Here is a 19,010-nt window from a genome sequence, read left to right as displayed (position 1 = left end):
TTGGCTGCCCAACGCTTCCCTGGTCTCCACGGCAACCGCTGCACACGCGCACTCGGGCGGGCCTGAGCGTCGGAACGCCGGGGGCGGGTCCAGCAACGGCCACGCCCCCAGCGCGTGCGCGGGTCACGTGGGGGCGCGGCCCGGGGAGCTGCTGCGGCGGAGTTGACGGGGGCGGCGGCCGCGCGTCTTTGGCGGGACCAGCTTCGAGGCTGCGCCGTCTCTGCAGGTACCGCGCCCCCCGCGCGCACCCCCGGGTCCCAGAGCCTCCTAGGCTCTCTCGGCGCCCGGCGGGGCTTCGGCCCGGCTGCTCGCTCTGCGTCCCACCACGCCCCCCGAGACCAGTGCCCTCCTCGCCGAGACCCCGGTACCCCCGGACCCTGTCTTCCCTCCCTTCCCTGGGACCCCCGCCCCCAGCACCCCTCCTTCCTGGCCCGCCCACCCTGAGCGCCTCTTCCCCAACTCCATCCGGGCGTTGCACCCCATGAGGAGCCCGTCTTCTGGGCCCGCCCCTCCCCCGGGACCCGGCTGACCTGGTGCCCCACCCACCCCGAGCGCGGGCCCATCTCATTCCCGGACCTGACCTGGGTGCTCCCCACGAGGTTCTGAAAGGCACCGGTTTGTGCTTCTTTATTCTCGTTTCCAGAGGGACTCGGTCTGAGTGGGGTTTGTTGTCTTCGTCTTTGTTCTGAATGAGAAGTAATTCAGAATAAGGGCGCTCTTGGAGAAAGGGCCTCACCAGCTCTCCAGCGGCGGTGGTTTGTTGGGCCCTGCCGGGTGCTGGAGGGGAAGGTTTCTGGGGACCAGGGAGGCTGTCGCTGTTCCGAAGGAACGTGCAGCCCGGCGAAGCCCAACCCAGCGGCCCGCTTGGTGATGTCAGCAGGATGCCCGCCTGGGGGGTCTCAGAGCGGGGGTCACCAGGCAGGCCTTTGGACTTTAACAGACCTTGATCTGAATTCCCACCGCCCACTTAGCTGCAGAGTCCTGGCTGTGCCACTTTACCTCGGTAAGCCTCAGTTTCCATGTCTGTAAACTGGGCATGATTACAACTCTGCCTGGAAGGGTTGATGAGAGAAGTGCCATGAAGAAAACACTTAGCGGAGTCTTTTGCAGAAAGCCAGATTTTAATCCTGAGCGCTGCAAATAGACAATAACTAACATTATTGAACATTAAATTATAGTGGCTGATAGCCAAGATTTATTGAGGGCTGATATTCCCAGACTCTGAGTGCTTCATACGTATGATCTGATTTAATTTTCATTATAATCTTAGGCAGGAAATATTAGCCCCATATTTGCAGGTAATATAAGGTAAGCTCTGTGAAGTAATTAAGTAACTTCACCCAAGACACACAGCTCTTACATGGGGAGCCTGGGTTCAAACCCAGGATGTCTGTTTTCGGAGTCCGTGGTTGTGATCACTACAGTAATATTCCACAGACATAGATAGAGCTCAACAAATTGTTTTTTTTTAAGCAGATTTTTTAAAAAATAAAAGTCACATAACAAAATTCACCATTTTAGCCATTTAAGCGTGTGCTGTTCATAGTAGCATGTTAACTGTCCACAACCATCACTACTGTTTAATTCCAGAACATTCCCATCATTCCCCAAAGAAATCCCACCCCATTGGCAGTCACTCCCTATTTCCCACTCCTCCTGCCTTGTGGCAGCCCTCGTCTCCTTTCTGTCTCTGGATTTGCCTTTTCTGGACATTACCCGTACATGGAGTCATATAACGAGCGGCCTTTTGTGTCTGGCTTCTTTGGCTTAGCATACTGTTCTCCAGATTTGTCCATATCATAACATGTATCCATACTTTGTTCTTTACATTGCTGAATTAATATTCATCATGTGGAGAGACCACATTTTGTTTGTCCATTCATCTGTTGTTGGACATTTGGGTTATTTCCACTTTTTAGCTAGTGATTAATGAGCACAGCCATACCGGTTTTTGTGTGAGCCTAAGTCTTCAGTTATCTTGGGTCTGTACCCAGGAGTGGATGCTGTTATAGTTTTAATTCCCACTGCAGAAGTGGAGACCTGAAACTGAGGGGTATTGGATCTTGGACAAGAACTCCCATGTTTTGACTCTCTCCGTGTAGTTTATGTTAGCGGTATACTGAAACTTGGCACAGTGGGGTAAGGAAACTCCAAAAAGTCATGATACACCAATAACAGCTTCATCAAAGTGCTGATGCAAAGTTGGAGAAGCTTCTCAAGTTATTTCTACCCGAGTGAAATTTGAGCTTTGAACACAAGGCATTATTTGCTTCTATTTGTTAAATAAATACTGTATACCTAGCACCATGCTAGGGTCTGGGGAGGAACAGTAGAGATGGATGCGACCCCAGCCTCACACCATCACAAGGCCACAGGTGGATTAAAGACTTGAATCTGAAAAGCAGAATTGTAAAAAAAAAAAAAAAAAAAAAGAAAGAAAAGAAAAAACTTGGAAAATAATACAGAAAAATATCTTTCTGACCTGGGGTTAAGATGGGATTTCTGAAATGAGACGTAACAAGCATAACCCATGCAGGAAAAAGATTGATAAATTGGATTATGTTGATGTTGATACTAGGACATTCATTTCATCAAAAGCACTTGTATAAAGAGACAAAGCATATAGAGGACTAGTATCTAGAATGTGAGAGAATACTTAGAACTCTGAAAGAAAAAAAAGACAACACAATAGAAAGAAGATCACAAGAGGACTTCCCTGGTGGTGCAGTGGTTAAGACTCTGCATGTCCAATGCAGGGGGCTTGGGTTTGATCCAGCATGCTGTGTGGTTCAGCCAAAATAAATAAATACAATTTTTAAAAATTAAATTTTTTAAAAAGTTGACTTGGAAAGAAGTAAGAACAAAAGCTAGAAACAGGCATTTCATAGATGAGAAAACAGAAACAGCACATAAACGTCAGGAGGAAGTGCCAGCCTTATTAACAGTCAGGAAATGCCAGTGCAGACGATGGTGAGATCCCATTTCACAGCCAGCCTTTGGCGGGAGGCGAACTGTTGGATGTTGCCAGCCATTGAGAAGAGGCAGCGTGAGCTCACACTCTGCTGCTGGTGGGCGTGTAAAGTGGCTCAGCCGCTTTGGCAGCATCTGGTTGAACAAATGGATGCCCTGTGGCCCAGCAGTTCAGCTCTTAGGCCTGTCCCTTTGAGAAACTCTTGTGCATGCACGAGAACATTGACAGCAGCGCTGTTCGTAGTTGTTAAGTCAAAACCAACAGGAACAACCCATCAGCAGTAGACTGGACATACGAATTGTGTCTGTGCCATGAGACGGTGCAGCAGTGAGCGTTTATGGCTTGCCGCTGCGGAGGTGTGCCTGGGTCTGGGAAACAGCCCTGAGTGAGAGGAACAAGTCCCTGAAGGGTACGTGGGCTTGATTCCTTGGGTCCGTGGGCTCGATTCCTTATGTAAGGGGCAAAATGGAGTACTGTTGTTTCAGAATCTCTGGTAGGGTGGTATACAACTATTTACGAAAGAAAGAAGAGAGCAAGGGAATGATTACATCAGAACTTAGGAGAGTGATTACCCCAAGTGTGGTGGAAAGGGATGTGACCAGGGAGGAGGCATTGGGCCTTCTAAGACTCTGATTTGATTTGTGGAGTCCTGGGGCCCCATGAGTGTTTTTTTATTCTTTGAGCTGTGCATAATAGACAACTTTGATGTACATTTTTCCAATTTTCTTAAATTGTTGTTTAGTCGCTCAATTGTGTGCAACTCTGCAACCCCATGGACTGCAGCATGCCAAGCTTCCCTGTCCTTCACCATCTCCTGGAGTTTGCTCAATCCCATGCCCATTGAGTCGGTGATGCCATCCAACCATCTCATCCTCTGTCGTCCCCTTCTTCTCCTGCCCTCAATCTTTCCCAGCGTCAGGGTCTTTTCCAGTGAGTTGACTCTTTGCCTCAGGTGGCCAAAGTATTGTTTGGATTCATGGCACATGCATTTTTACTTTCTTTTAACTTTTAAAAACCTTTGGTCTGAGTTTTATGTAAAGTTTTCCCAGCTGAGCTGTGAGGGAAAGGCGCTTGCTGTTTGTTTTTGCTTGCAGCTTGTCCTGAAAAGAAGACAGAGCAGCTCCTGGAGGCCCAGAGCTGGCAGAGGAGGTAAGAGGAGACTGCAGGCAGAGAATGACTGGGGAGAATGACTTCCGCAGAAAGACCGAGGACTCTGTCGTAGTCAGGCATCTTTTCTGAAGTTTTTCCATCTCACATTCTTGAGAGAAATGGTCGAAGGAGGGGTCGAAGTTTACACAGCTTCCCCTTGAGGTGAGGTCATTCCCCAAGGCACATGTGACCTCCTTTTAGCTGGAACCTTATTACAGACACGCCTGCCATGCATTTTTCCCCACAAGTATTTCTTTGGCTCCAATCTATTAGATCTTGATATGTGGTGTCCAGTGTTTTACTGAAAACATTGTGTAACATCTTAGACGTATACCCACCTATTATTTTGAAGACTAGATTTAATGTTCCAAGAATCTAGTTGTTGCTGTTGTTTTGCTTATGGTTGTGTTATTACATTTTGTTCAAAAAGTACTGGTGCATGCAAGTGTCATGTTTTGCATTTACTTTCCTCATGGCCTACTCTTTGAGTAAGTGTGACAGATGGCACGTGTCCACTATAAAAGTGTTATTTCGGGAACTCCCAGCTTAGGATGGTTGGACTCGGATTTTCAGTTTTTATGTTCTTCTTTGTAAGGAGCTAGTGTTTTTGGTCACTTCTCTGGGAATCTTGAATCAACTCTGTCCCGGGAAGCAGCCAGTGTGACTGGGAGGGGCCTTTCCACCCAGCACCAGCCCCCCAGGATGTGGCTCTGTTCTGCCACGGTGTGGGGGGGGACCCGTCACTGCCTCATCACGAGCATCTGGAAGCTTTGAGAGGCATAGCATACAAAGAGGGGATGCCTTTGAGGTGGAGGACTGTGACCCCGAGGGCTTCCCTGGTGGCTCAGTGGTAAAGAATCTGCCGGCCAGTGTGGTAGCAGTGGGTTCGATCCCTGGGTCGGGAAGATCCCCTGGAAGAGAGAATGACAACCCACTCCAGTATTCTTGCCTGGGAAACCCCATGGACAGAGGAGCCTGGTGGACTGCAGTCCATGGGGTCACAAAGTGTTGGACACAACTGAGCGACTAAGCACAGCACAGGACGGGATTGTAAAGTTTAATGTTTGAGGGGTCATATGCGCGTCGTGGGGCATTTAGGAATCCTACTGCCTGCTTCTTCAGTTTTCTATCATGTTTCTTTCGTATGTTCTGTTGGTTTGTAATTTGGCCTACACACTCATATGCATACTCAACACACACACACACACACACACACACACACACACGCATATGTATTTACATTCAGTAGTTTTTTGTTATTTTATGCGCCTGTTACCAGTGTGGTGTCATTTCTTACAGTGTGTCCCATTCCAGAGGTTAATTTGTTTTCTTTACTCTGCAGACCTTGGTTGAGCTCAAATTGCATTGCGGTGGAGTGGGAGGGAATTATTCTTCCTTAAGCTTATGCCAATTTTTGCTGGTACTGTCAGGGATTTTTTTCTTAGTTTCAGAAAAAAACTTAGTTTTTTTCTATACAGATTTCTATGAGAGGGGCCACTTCCAGAAAGTTTATGTAAATTTTGTGTTTGGCTTAAATCTATTTTCTCTTACATGATATTAATAAATGCTATATACCCTTGTGCTTGTGCACATCTGAGCTCCCTGTAGTTTAATTGTGGTCAGTTCTGATCTTTTTGATACCTGACCCTCACTGAGAGCACGTGGTTGGCTCAGGCCTTGGTGACTCCCCTGGTCTAGTCTGGAAGGAAGTTTATCAGCCTTGGTCATGCCCAGCCTTTCTATGCCTCTCTGATTGCAGGTGCACACACGTACACACCAGTTCATATGGAATTTTAAGTTGTTTTGTTAGATGTCAGTCTCTCCTCCTAGGCAGTCGTTTGCTTCATCTTTGGAACCTTAGTGTCCATCCCAGTACATGGCACGTAAAGATGCTTGCTGTGTGGATACTTACAAGAGTCATATTGGGCTTTTGTTCCCCAAACACAAGGGGCCAGGCAAGGAGGATGGTGTGCCAGTGATGCCAGCCAGATGAAGTGTGCTTAGCCACTGTCATTTCTGAAAACCATGTCTTCAGGTTCGGGGAGTATCTCTTTTTAAAATGTACATTTATGAATATTATTTATACATAATGCAGTTTATGTTAGAGTATTAGAGCATAGTTTGTCTCAGAGTGAGTTGTAAGGTCTTTGAGGCTGAAGTGTTAGTCGCTCAGTCCTGTCTGACTCTTTGAGACCCTGTGGACTGTAGCCCACCAGCCTCCTCTCTCCATAGGATTTTCCAGGCAAGCACACTGGAGTGGGGAGCCATTCTTTTGTCCAGGGGATCTTTCTGACCCAAGGATTGAACCGTGGTCTCCTGCATTGCAGGCAGTTTCTATACTGTCTGAGTGATCAGGAAGCCCCTTTTGAGGCCAAGGCTATGTCTTAATAGTGCCTCTATTTTTCATACTTTGTCTCTACAGGGATAGTAGGTCCTCTGTGCTTGCCAGTTTTGCATAAATAAATTCAATAAAAGAAATAAACATTACTCTCAGCTCTTAACGTGAATTAAAAAGTCTGTGCCTGTCAGTAAGCTGGGCTGGGAACTCCTTAGGGCATAGAGCATATTGTGTTTATTGTCATATCCATAACATTTAGCTCAGTGCCTGGATTTTAGTAGGAATTTGGCAACTCCTGATAATCATGTTGATTAATCTTCTTGGATGGAAAGAACTTTGTAAGCTGCAGATGTCAAGTAATGATATCATAAATTGACTGGATCCACAGGCTACGTGCATTTGAACAGTTACTGTTATTTGAATGCAAAATTGTTAAGCCCTGATGTCTCAAACGTCCTTCTTCACCCAAACTGTGTGTGATCCTTTCAGTTTCTAAGCAAAGACCACCTCTCTTGCTCCCCGCCCCTGCAGGCTGCCATGGCTGCCGTCGACAGCTTCTACCTCTTGTACAGGGAAATCGCAAGGTCTTGCAACTGCTACATGGAAGCCCTCGCCTTGGTTGGAGCCTGGTACACGGCCAGAAAAAGCATCACCGTCGTCTGTGACTTCTACAGCCTCATCAGGCTGCATTTCATCCCGCGCCTGGTGAGCAGAGCGGACCTGATCAAGCAGTATGGAAGATGGGCGGTCGTGAGTGGTAAGAGATGAGATTTCAGTTCTTGCCTGATTTAAAAATGAAGTCATCTTTCCCATTTGATCTGTGTTATAAGTTGGATGCTTCATTCAGGGACTTACTGAATTTAATCATGTTTTCATGAGATAAAGAAATAAAACTTCCTCTGTTATGATTATGTGCACATTTCTCACCACTCATCTTGGAAGGTGTTTCCCTGTGATTTTTGTCCTTCTTCTGTCACCTCCTGTTCCCCATCCAGCCCCGCCTTCCTGCTGCTTGCTTTTCCTTCTTGCTCTCTGTTTTGAAAGTGTCCTTACAAACTGGTACCACTTTCAGAAATGCTTCCCTTCTTTTAAATTTCATTTTCATTTACCATTGTTTCCTAGGAAAGTACCTTCTGACACTCACTGAGACCAGATGAGGCTTTGAGAACAGTCTCCCACTGTGTCTCACAGTCACCTTGGCAAACGTAAAGCAGCGCTTCCTCTACCTGTCAGCGTGTCTGGGCGAGCATTTGATTCGCTCATGTCATTTGTATTACGGATTCCACCTTGTGCTTGACTGATTACTCACAGAACTGAGTTTATTTCTAGTGTGAATCCTTCTCTGATTAAACCCAGACATGGGGTATTTAAGGTCCATTTTAAGGGTCGCACCATGAAATGAGTTTGCTCCCTTTTTCTGGCTTGTCCTGTAGGTGCCACGGATGGGATTGGAAGGGCCTATGCAGAGGAGCTGGCCAGCCGTGGGCTCAACATCGTCCTGATCAGCCGGAACCAAGAGAAGCTGCAGATGGTCGCTAAAGACATAGCTGACACCTACAAAGTGGAGACTGACATCATAGTCGCGGACTTCAGCAGCGGCCGCGAGATTTACGGCGTGATCCGGGAAGCCTTGCAGGACAGAGACATTGGCATCCTGGTGAATAACGTGGGTGTGTTCTACCCCTATCCGCAGTACTTCACACAGGTCTCTGAGGACACGCTCTGGGACATCGTCAACGTGAACATCGCCGCAGCCAGCCTCATGGTCCACATCGTGTTGCCAGGGATGGTGGAGAGGAAGAAGGGCGCCATCGTCACCATCTCCTCCGGCTCCTGCTGCAAACCCACCCCCCAGCTGGCGGCATTCTCAGCATCTAAGGTAACCCGTTCCCAGGTGGAAAGTGAAGTCATCATGTAGGAAAACGTTTATCACAGTGGTTTGGTCTAGTTTGTTGAGTTCTCTGTCAGCAGCTGATGTTTGCTTATGCTGTATTTTTTTCCCAAAATGACCATAGGTCTTTTTTTTTCTTCTTGATTTCTTTCGAGTTCCCAACAAAATCAGTCTTTTCCCTCCTGTTTTATTTAACAGGCATATTTAGACCACTTCAGCAGAGCATTGCAGTATGAATATGCTTCCAAGGGAATCTTTGTACAGAGTTTGATCCCATTCTACGTGGCTACCAATGTGGCCGCCCCTGGCAGCTTTCTGCACAAATGCCCGTGGTTGGTGCCTTCCCCAAAAGTGTACGCACATCATGCTGTTTCTACCCTCGGCATTTCAAAAAGGACCACAGGATACTGGTCCCATTCCATCCAGGTAACCAGCCATGTGCGCTCAGCCCTCCTAATTAAGGTTAAGGCATCCTAAACCTTTCCAAACGATAGATACATGGGAATCTGATTGAAGCCTGATGCTGGAAGATGAGGATCGTAAATTCTGATTCTCAAATCTTAGTGGTTCCAGTTCAGTCACTGAATTCTCTTCTGTGGATTTATTATGTTAAGAACATTCGAAAGTTCCAGCTGCATGACATCTAGAAGAGGAAATCCGCTGTTTTAATGTCAGTAGAGTAAGCTCCACCCTGCCCCTCAAACCCCAGTTCTCTCTCACAGTACTGACCGTGGATGCATTTTGCTCTTTGACCTGCCTTTTATTCCTGGGATGATTTGGAATTCTTACCTACATGACCTGCTATTCATATCACACTGAGTAAAGATGGAATCGTATCACTGCATGTAGGTCTGTCCTGCCTACTTAGAGGAAGGGGTGAGTGGGCGGTGATCCCATTTCTGTTCCCCAGAGAGTCTAGCATAGGGTCTTGTGCAAAAGTGGGTACTCAATGCAGCATCACCTAAGGTTTTTTTCCTCTTTTGTATTTAAGGTGATTGGTGATGTTTGTTGGCTTAAATCATTGCTGATCTGTACAATTTGTTGTCGATGGCTTTGGATTCTAACCTTGTAATCCTTTTCTCTTTCATCTTTAGTTTCTTTTCGCACAGTATATGCCTGAATGGCTCTGGGTGTGGGGAGCAAATATTCTCAACCGTTCTTTGCGTAAGGAGGCCTTATCCTGCAAAGCTTGAAGCCGGATGACGGCTGGGAAGTTTGGCCGACTTGTGGGAGCCTGCAGTATTCTACATTTGGAGGAACACATGGAATTTATCTTCTGCATTTTTTTTGGTTATTTAGCATACTCTTGACTTATCCTTTGCAAAACAAACATAAACCTTTTAAGAGTGCTGTGGGAAAACCCTAAGGGCCGCGCAGAGGGCACAGAGTAAATATCGACTGTGGCATGAGAACTGATGGAGGAAACCTAAAATTTGATGTGTTTTTTTTTTTTAACTTTTCAGAAGTTGTGTGATTTATGTTGTTCTAGGAGCTACAGTAGTATGATACTGAAATATGATATGACTTGTCAGCTCTTACAGTCTCACATGTTTCTTAAGGGAAATTGTCTATGTCAGTAGATGAACTATAGCATTGGTTTTCAGTGTTCATCAGGAAAGACTATTGAAAAGTGTTATTTTCTAGGTAAGGTTGCTGGTATAATTAGTGGAAGCCTGTATTGTATTGTGTAGCTGTAGTCGTTTGGCTCTCTGTGTGTGAAATGCTGCTCTTCAACTGATAATTAGAGAACCATGTGTGTGCATAAGTTGTGTACATCCGGTCAACTTTATTTATTGGTAGGTTGCTTTAAAAAAGATTTCTCGTCAAGATGTCTTAATGTGGCATCCAAAGGGGTATTAAAATTCTACATTATTCTTTTTCATACTAAACAAGGCCACCTAGTTTTGTGCTATAGGTTTGCCATATATAATATCACCTAACAACATTGTTGTTGTTGTTGTTGTTGTTTTTTAATCTACTAAGGAATTAATTAATTCCTAGCTTTGGACATGTGATGACTGACCCTCAGTCATCTCTTGACTTCTAGTTACTGTGGATAAGTAGTGATTTCTCAGCCTATGACCCATTTTATAACTGAAGTGTAGCCCTCTAGAACTTCTTATACCTGGCTGTGAAACACTTTTCTGTGTAATATTATTCCATCCCAGTAACATTAATGATATAAATATCAAGTATTTATAGAATAATAGTTAAAATATGGACAAATTACGTGTGTGAAAAGACATACTGTATCTGTTGAAATCAGTTAGAAGCTCATTCTTGGTTCATGTAACAAATTTGTATGTTATAGTAAACACTTTCATTGGTGTGAAGATAATTAATGCCCAATAACCACCACTATATGGGTTTGCACTGAAACCTACTGTGTATTCTTTTTGGTTCAGGTCTTATGAAGCCAAACATTTTTGAGAACCACATACCTAGTGCTTTGACAATTGTAAATCACGAGACGAATATGTCAGTCTGTGCACATTTGAAATCCAGTGTTTAATATTGCAGTGCTGACGCAGAAACCAGTTAATTGAAATCAGGACTTTCATGGAATTGCTTACTCCTGACCTGATATCCATTACGAGGAGGCCTGAGCATGCTTTTATTTTATGCCCACAGTTTTGCCAGTTACATTGCCTTAGTATTTTCAGATCTGACTTGGACTTAGGATCAGAGGTTAAATTCAGAAGCTCTTCCATTTACAGATCAGGCCTTCATTACACAAGAGGAAGAACTGCAGGTGTGAAAAGTCACATACCAGTGATACTACATGGAAGTGATGATTTTGATGGCGTTAGCTGGAAGGCTTTGTTATATTTGGCGTTTCCCCACCTGACAGTTAATTGATGGTTATTAAGACTAGCGAAAACTTGACTTTATGCCACATTGACTTGAACTTTGATGTATAACAAGTAGCAACGTGATGTAAAAATACCATATTTATATTTAAGGTGTTGTGTGGTACAGCAGTGTCTAATATTTATAGATTAGATGTTGGATCATTGTTACATGATGAGACTAAGTAAACCATGTCAGTGATGTTTTAAAATTTTCTTTTGGCAGGACATATGTAAATATGCTGATCAGTGCAAAGTTCACAAAAGATGAAAACCAAGGATCTTTCTTAGGCTTCATCTTTCCCAGCGCTCATTTGAGAGTCATAATTGGACCACTGTAGCTGGGGTTTCTTATTAAGGCAAATTTAACAATAAAAGCAGTTGCTTCTGCTTCCTTTAGAAGAGATGTTGGTCCGTATGTTTGGAAAGAGAGAAACATTTTCCTCCCCCCCATAGAAACAAATATTTAAAAATTACAAAAAATTAATCTCTGAACACCTGTGACAGTAATTCATTAAAAGCTGGTAATTCAGTCAGAAAATTGTGCATAGTCATATGTCTCATAAGTCTTGAAACTACAGAGTTGATTTTTTGCTCTCGTTCTCCTGATAGGTTGAACAAAATAAAGGCCGATTTTTGTTCCTTGACGTGGGTGATAGGGAGATCACTGGTGGTTTCGCCATGATCCATTTTTCGTTGAGCGGTGGGGATGAAAAGTAGCAAGTTCAAGGAGTGGGACGAAAAAGGGAGACTATGAGTAGAGACAGCTCTTCTGAGGAGTCTTTTTTGCTTTGTTTTGCTTTCACCTCAATTACTTAAAATCTTGGCACATTTGGGTTAAACGACATCTCGAGTCTTGCCACTGTGTGCACTCCACAATCAGTCTTTCTTTGTCTCTGTCTCTGGACTGTTACTCTTTAAAATAGCATTCAGGTTTAATAAAGATTTACCTTCCCATGGGATTACAAATGCTTTTATCATACACATGAAGTGTTTGGGGAGTTACCAGAACCTGAAGTGGTGAAAAACCGGTAGACCAGGATTCTGGGGCACTCAGCCTCCCTTGGTAAATTTCCAGGCCACCTCCTGTCCTCCTCCAGGCCCCCTGCAGTTTCTAGCGCTCTCGGGAGCTGCAAAGTTCCCTTCCCCTTGAGTATCACATGACAAGGATGTTTGCGATTCACTAACCTACCTCAGTTCCTAACAGTGGGGCTTTGTATTCAATGGCATAGGGACCTAAAGGGTTGTTAAAAGAACCCTGATTAGAACATCGCAGTTAATTTTAAGATCAAGTCCCTTATGTGGTAGTGGAGGGGGGGGGGGGGAAGTGCTCTGGATTTACAAATGAAAGAGTCAAGAGTTCTCTGAAAGTTCCTAACACTGATGTGTCTCAGGAGGTGGGTAAGAGCTTGATCAGATTTGGGTTGGTCTAGTACAACCACATTCATTGAATGTGTTCTGTGTCAAAGTCTGTATGTGTATGCTTCATTTAACCTTAATCTTCGGGAGGTATTCATAACTCCTTTGGGTGAGAAAGGTGAGTTACAGAGAGCTGAGGTACAACTTGCCTAAGATCACAAAAAGCTAGTAGGTGAGTCTGTGTTTCTCCACTATATCAGTTTGGTTAAATAGTGTTAAGAGGAAAATGCAGTGCTGTGGTTTCTAATATTGGGGCATTATCCAGGTGCTGTGGAAAGGTCAAACAAGATACAAGTAGTTTTATCTAACGACGTAGCACAATATTTGTCATCAAAATGACCTAAAACAGGCTTTCAGTCCCCCTTGCGTGCCAGCTCAGTCGTGTCCGACTGTTTTGCGACTCCATGAACTGTAGCCTTCAAGGCTCAGCTGTCCATGGAATTTTCCTGGCAAGGTTGTCATTTCCTTTTCCAGGGGATCTTCCCGACCCCAGGGATCGAGACTTCGTCTCCTGCATTGGCAGGCAGATTCTTTACCACTGCCGCCACCTATAAAGCCCTTCCATCCCCTAGTTGTGCCCAATGTCTAGTGTCGATCAGCTCAACATTTAGACATTAAGTGGGTGATTTTAGTATCTCAATCACCCAGACAACTGAGGGGGGGGGGGGGGCACACTTTTAGAGAGTTTAATACATCTTTGTTTCTTCAGAACGGGTCTCAGCTTGGCGTCCGTGGCCCAGGCGACGCTGGGAGGGGTTAAGAGTAGAGCAGACCGGCCTTGAGGCCGGGGTCTCGCCTGTCAGGGTGGAAGTCAGGCGAAGATTCGCACCCTCAGGCCTTGAGTAAGCACTTGACTCGCCTGCATCCGAGCTGCAGCGACGGTTAAACGGGTGGAGGTTTGCAGAGGGGGCGCCGCCGTACCTGGCTCTACAGGCCCCAGGAAGAGAGCACTGGATGAACACGAACGTTCAGTGGCTGTTCCGCCACGGCTGTCCTCCGCAGGGCCGCGCCCGGCCGGGGGCCATACAGGTTCCCTGAGCTCCTGAGAATCTCCCATCCGCCCACTCTAATAGTTCTTTTCCCAGACTCCGGCCAGGTCCCAGCAACCTGACCCCGCCCCTGCCCCAGGGCCGCAAACGTCGCGAGACCTCCACCCTTCCTCCGTTGCCAGGGTACCCCCCGCCCCGGGACCTCGGCGTCCAGCGCGCGCACGCAGGGCACGCACGGTCGGCGGGGGCCGGCGATCCCTGTCGTCTGTGTCCCCGCCCCAATCGCGCAGTCTCGCGAGAGTTGGGAGTAAACAGCGCCGAATGGAGACTCGAGGCGTGTTTGCAGCGGAGGCGCCGTTATCCCGGGCCCTGCGGACCCGAGCCTGAGGCGGCCGCAGGTACGTCAGGCAAGTCCGCTCCCCAGAGCCGCTGGCCCTCCCGATCTGCCGGGTTGCCCGCGCGCTCCGGCTTGCTCGCCGTGCTCGACGCCGCGAGGGCGGCGGTCTGCGCGGGTGGGGGCGGCGGGGCCTCCTTGCGCCCCTGGAGCCGCGCGGGCGCGAACCGGGTGGTGCGGGGGCGGCGGTGCGGGGCGCGGGGAGGACGAGCGTTGGAGACGTGCCGGTGCGCCGCTTGCTTGCTCGCGGGAGCCGCGCCGTCCCGCCGCTCGCCCCGGCCGGGCTCCCAGCCGGTTTCCCCGCCTGGCCCTCTTTGCGCGTTGACACGCCTCGGTGGTCGCTCCGCTTCCCCGTTTCCTTTATCTAAGGTGAACTTTGACGGAGTTACACCGTGTAACGGGGGTACCCCCCGTCCGGGCCCTCAGCCTGGGAACAGACCGCGATTCTCGGTCTGCTTCCCAGAGGGGAGCCTGCTGTGGGATCTTAAGGGACCTCGGTTCCTGCCCCGTACGTGTCTGGTGTTTTATAAATGCGGGGTAAGAAGCTCGTCGGTCATTTGGGTCGGGGAGGTTCTGGTTGACTCTCAGACCTGTAGGAGCTTCACGTGCTGCCTAAGACTGTTGCACACCGTCTCCTTTACGTTCATTTAAGATGTTTATCCCTTGTCTGGGTTAGCGCCCTTGAGACTTTGGGCCTATTTGCCTATGCAGATTAAGTTAAATATTTACTTTAGATTCCGAAGGACACTTCCAAGTAAGAGAGTGGCCTAAGGTCTCGGAGTTGAACTGGAGAATTTCGTTTCCTTTGGCCCTTTAATCTTGACTGTGCTGGTAAGTAACGCACTCGTTTCAAGGTTTCAGTTTGCATAAGTATAAAAATGAAGGGTTTGAAGAACAGTGATTTTTTTTCTCTCCAAATTTTAATCTGCAGCACCCATTTTACATATATATACACACGCACACACACTTTTTTTTTTTAACGTGAGTTCTTTATTAAGGTTAAAATTACTGTTTTTAAGTGTGCTTATTCAGCATTTGTTCTTTTTTTTTCCCCCGTAAGTCTGCAGTTGTGCAATCATCATAATCCAGTTTTAGAACATTTCTTCCATGTCCAAAAGATCCCCCACTGTGCCCATTTGCAGTCACTGCCCATTTCTAACTCCAGCTCCAGGCGACCACTAATTTGCTGTCTCCTTGGATTTGTCTTTTTTGACTATTTCGTGTATTCAGATGGGGTTGTATGTGACTGTTGTGTCTGGCTTCTTTTGCTTTGCAGACTGTTCTTAAACTTCATGTAATTTGTACCCTGTATCGGTGTGTCATTCCTTCTTTAAAAAAAAAAAAAAAGTACAATTGCTTTACAATGTCGTATCAGTTTCAGGTGCACAGCCAAAGTGATTCATTTATACATATGTATATTCTTTTTCAGATTCCTTTCCACTGTAGGTTATTACAAGATATTGAACATAGTTCTCTGTGCTGTACAGTGCTAAAGTCGCGTCAGCCCTGTCCGACTCTCTGCGACCCTGTGAATTGTAGCCTGCCGGGCTCCTCTGTCCACGGGCTTCTCCAGGCAAGGATACTAGAGTCGATTGCCATGCCCTCCTCCAGGGCATCTTCCTGACCCAGGGATCAAACCCATGTCCCTTCACAGCTCCTGCATTGGGAGGCAGGTTCTTAACTAGCAGTGCCACCTGGGAAGGTCATGCTATACAGTATGTCCTTGTTTATCTTTGCAACCCCTTAGACTCTTTGCTTAGAATTCTCCAGGCAAGAATACTGGAGTGGGTTGTGATTCCCTTCTCCAAGGGATCTTCCTGACCCAGGGATTGAACCCAGGTCTCCTGCCCCATGTCTCCTGCATTGCAGGCAGATTCTTTACCATCTGAGCCATCAGGGAAGTCCCCATATATAGTGGTGTGTATCTGATAATCCTAAACTCCTAGTTTACCCCTTCCCTCAATACTCCATTCCTTTTTACGGCACACTAATACTCCACTGTTTGCATGTAACACATTTTGTTTATCCATTCATGCAGGACACTTCTTGCAGATAGTTTTTTGTTGCCATGTATGAAGCAGATGGCTAGAGCCCTTTTTCTTAGAGGTGGGGAGGGGGTCGACTGGGAAGGCCGGGTGGGACCCTGGCCCATAAGCTAACTCCATTGTGCTTCCCAGGTAGCCTTATAATCAAGAGTTGGTTGCGTCTGTAAATAAAGCATTTCTAGTCTAGTGCTTGCAGTGCCTTAGAAGCTCCTCGGGCCGCATGAGATGTTGCAGGCTCCCTTCTGAAGAGACAGGAGGTTTTATCATCCCCTTTGCGTCCTTCTCATGTTGTGTGCTTACCTTGTCTGTCAGTCTGGTGGGAGATGGTTCTTGCCCCACCTGCTGTCTCTGTAATTTGTGTGGCAGCCACAGTAAGTGCCAGGGTAACTAGAGGCCACAGGCCCAATAGACTGCATGTAGCTCCTAGTGCAGTGCTTTAAGTGGAGTAGGGGTTGGTGTATTTGCATCTGCCCCTTTACATCCTGAGAGAGTTGAGATACTGCTTATATTTTATTGGAAGAACTTAGCAAGTCCAGCCCTTGATGACTTGAAATATTAAGAATGGGAGATGGACCTTTGTCTCTCAGTGTATGATCTGGGTCAGCTTGAAACTGATTTCCTCCTCCCTGTGGCCTAATCAGTTTTGATCTGCTACAGAAATCTGTTCACTTGGTTTATTAATATTGAGGATGTCTTTTTGCCTAAGGTTGCTTATGGAATGAGTTTAAAATGTGGAAAGTGTGAGCCTCCTTTGTGGCTGGCCGGTCCTGCATGGTGGGAGGGTGAAGAGAATGAGGAGACAGCAGCAGCCTCTGCGGAAGAGCAGACAATAGAAACAGTGTGGACCATGACTCTTGACTTTGGTGCTCTTGACTCGCTGGGCTGTTTCCCCCTACAAAACCTACTGATGGGCGAATGTGCCAGAATGAAAGGTTCAGTCAGGCTTAAGAATACACCTTTGTTTTAAGATAGTGTAGTCTGGCATCTCTCAAATGTTAGTCTGTTAAACAATGGTCATACAGTCAAGTGTGCAATTAGTTATGAAAGTGGTATTTTTACAGCCAAATTTTGATTGAACTGAATGGTACCCTTTTGTGGCCTAAACAGTTTTCTCTGGATCTGTTTCAGTAAAGGGTCATTAAAAAGCAAGGCGCATGTTCCTAATTAGACGACTATTGAGTGATAAAAGTCATTTCCCTGACTTATGTTCTTTAATTATTTGCAAAGAAATGAATTTGTATGTACTTTAGCTATACCGAGAATCATTATCCCAGTGACACTGTTTTATAATGCAAAATAGAAGATTCTGGGCTATGAGAAATGTTAACTGTTGCCTGCCCAAGTAATACATCTCCTCTACTTTGTCTCCCTTTTATACACGTCTCATTAAATCTTATTCCTGGCACTGTATTATTTGCGCTATTTGAGCTTTGTATTTTATATTTAGTATTTGATGTCAAATATTTTTTGATTGTACCTGTATTGAAGATATACTTACTTATGGAAAATGCATGATGTTGTAAATACCTTCTTTTAGGGTGTACCTTTGTGTGGAAAAATAACCAGGCCTTCTACATAAACTGTAGAAATTAAATCCAGTCAACAGTTAGTAGATCCAGAGACAACCCTAACCAGGCCCTGTAAGTAAGTGATATTACAGATGACAAAGCTGTTTAGAATGAACTAGCTGAAAGCATAACCTTAAGTTAGAAGGTAGACAGATTTTTGAAAACAAATCCTAGGAAATAGATTCCTTTTCTGGAGGAGAGCTTGGCAACCCACTCTAGTATTTTTGCCTGGAGAATCCCACGGACAGAGGAGCCTGGTGGGCTACAGCTCATGGGATCTCAGAGAGTCAGACATGACTGAAGTGTTTTAGCACGCACACATGCAGATTCCTTTTAAGGGATCTGTATACAACTATATGTATAGTTGAAATTACATTTTTAACATTTTGACTGACTGTGCAAATTTTATTGCACAAAGTTATCTTTTTTCATGTTCTTTTTCCCTGGTGTGTATAGTTACATATTTAAAAATGAAAATTTGGATCACATTAACTGTTTTACTTAATATTTCATTAGCACTTCCCCCATATTCTCTGGGAAATATGTTAGCTTCCTGTGGCTGCTGTAACAAATTTCTACACACTTGTTGGCTTAAAACAACACAGATTTGTTGTCTTGCAGTTCTGGAGGTCAGTAGTCTGAGATCAGTCTCACTGGGTCGAAGTCAAGGTGTCAGCTTCATTCTTTCTGGAAGTTCCAGGGAGCATGTGTTTCCATCCCTTTTCCAGCATCCAGAGGTACCTGCAGTCTTTGGTGCCTGACCTCCTCCTGGTATCGCTTAAGCCTCACGCTCCCATCATCACTCCCCTGCCTCCCTCTTATAAAGACTCTTGTCGTTACTCTGGACCCAGATGGACCATCCAGGATGCTTTCCCCGTCAGGACATCCTTTTAGTTACACCTGCTGAGTCCTGTCAGCCGTATAAAGTAACATAAGGTCTGTGGACATCGTTTGGGAACCATTATTCAGTCTTCCCAGGGAGCCTAATTTTAAATTGCTGTATTGCATTCCATAATGTACATAAATTATTTATCTAGTTCCCTTTTGCATTTTAGGTGGTCTCTGATTTTCCCCCAGTTAAAAGCCTTGGACATAAATTGTGTGCTCTCAGATTCATACTTCTCTGGACTTCAGGAAAACTACTCTTCCTCTTAAGAGTGTGGCCTCTGGAGCCAGACCACGCATGTTCCCAGCCCAACTTCCCCACTCAGAGGCCAGGTGACTCCAGGCAGTGCGGAGCCAGCCTGGACCTCAGTCTTCTTTTTGAAAGTGGGGTGGGGACAGATTGTTGTAAGGATTGAGTGAGTTAATACATGCACATTACGTGGGATAGTGTCTGCCACATGCTGAGTGCTCGGTATGTGTTCATTGTTGTTATGACCGAATTTGTCAGGCTA

General features: G+C 45.9%; 2 protein-coding genes across 4 annotated transcripts in view; both read left to right on the top strand.

Annotated features, from left to right (window-relative positions):
• The first annotated feature begins 117 nt into the window (after window positions 1–117).
• On the top strand, window positions 118–12,152 carry HSDL1 (hydroxysteroid dehydrogenase like 1). Of its 2 annotated transcripts, XM_065925108.1 has the most exons (6): window positions 138–226; window positions 4,066–4,120; window positions 6,990–7,215; window positions 7,892–8,337; window positions 8,548–8,775; window positions 9,444–12,152. In XM_065925108.1, exons 3-6 carry the CDS (start codon window positions 6,996–6,998, stop codon window positions 9,540–9,542), a joined length of 993 nt encoding a protein of 330 aa, XP_065781180.1. In that variant the 5' UTR covers window positions 138–226; window positions 4,066–4,120; window positions 6,990–6,995; the 3' UTR covers window positions 9,543–12,152. The 2 variants fall into 2 exon arrangements, with proteins under 2 accessions (XP_065781179.1, XP_065781180.1); XM_065925107.1 differs by lacking the exon at window positions 4,066–4,120 and having other exon boundaries at window positions 118–226.
• Window positions 12,153–13,884: 1,732 nt separating this feature from the next.
• MBTPS1 (membrane bound transcription factor peptidase, site 1) overlaps window positions 13,885–19,010 on the top strand; it is a 44,452-nt gene continuing 39,326 nt past the window's right edge. The window contains exon 1 of one of the 2 annotated variants that reach the window (XM_065925104.1): window positions 13,885–14,004. The gene's annotated coding sequence lies outside the window, so the exon portion shown is untranslated. Of the gene's footprint in view, window positions 14,014–19,010 lie in introns of both variants that reach the window. The other variant, XM_065925105.1, reaches the window with a different exon arrangement.

The sequence above is a fragment of the Muntiacus reevesi genome, chromosome 2 (assembly GCF_963930625.1).
Source record: "Muntiacus reevesi chromosome 2, mMunRee1.1, whole genome shotgun sequence".
Classification (NCBI taxonomy): domain Eukaryota; kingdom Metazoa; phylum Chordata; class Mammalia; order Artiodactyla; family Cervidae; genus Muntiacus; species Muntiacus reevesi.
Note: the sequence above shows the minus strand (reverse complement) of the source record. Positions and strands in the feature narration are given on the sequence as shown.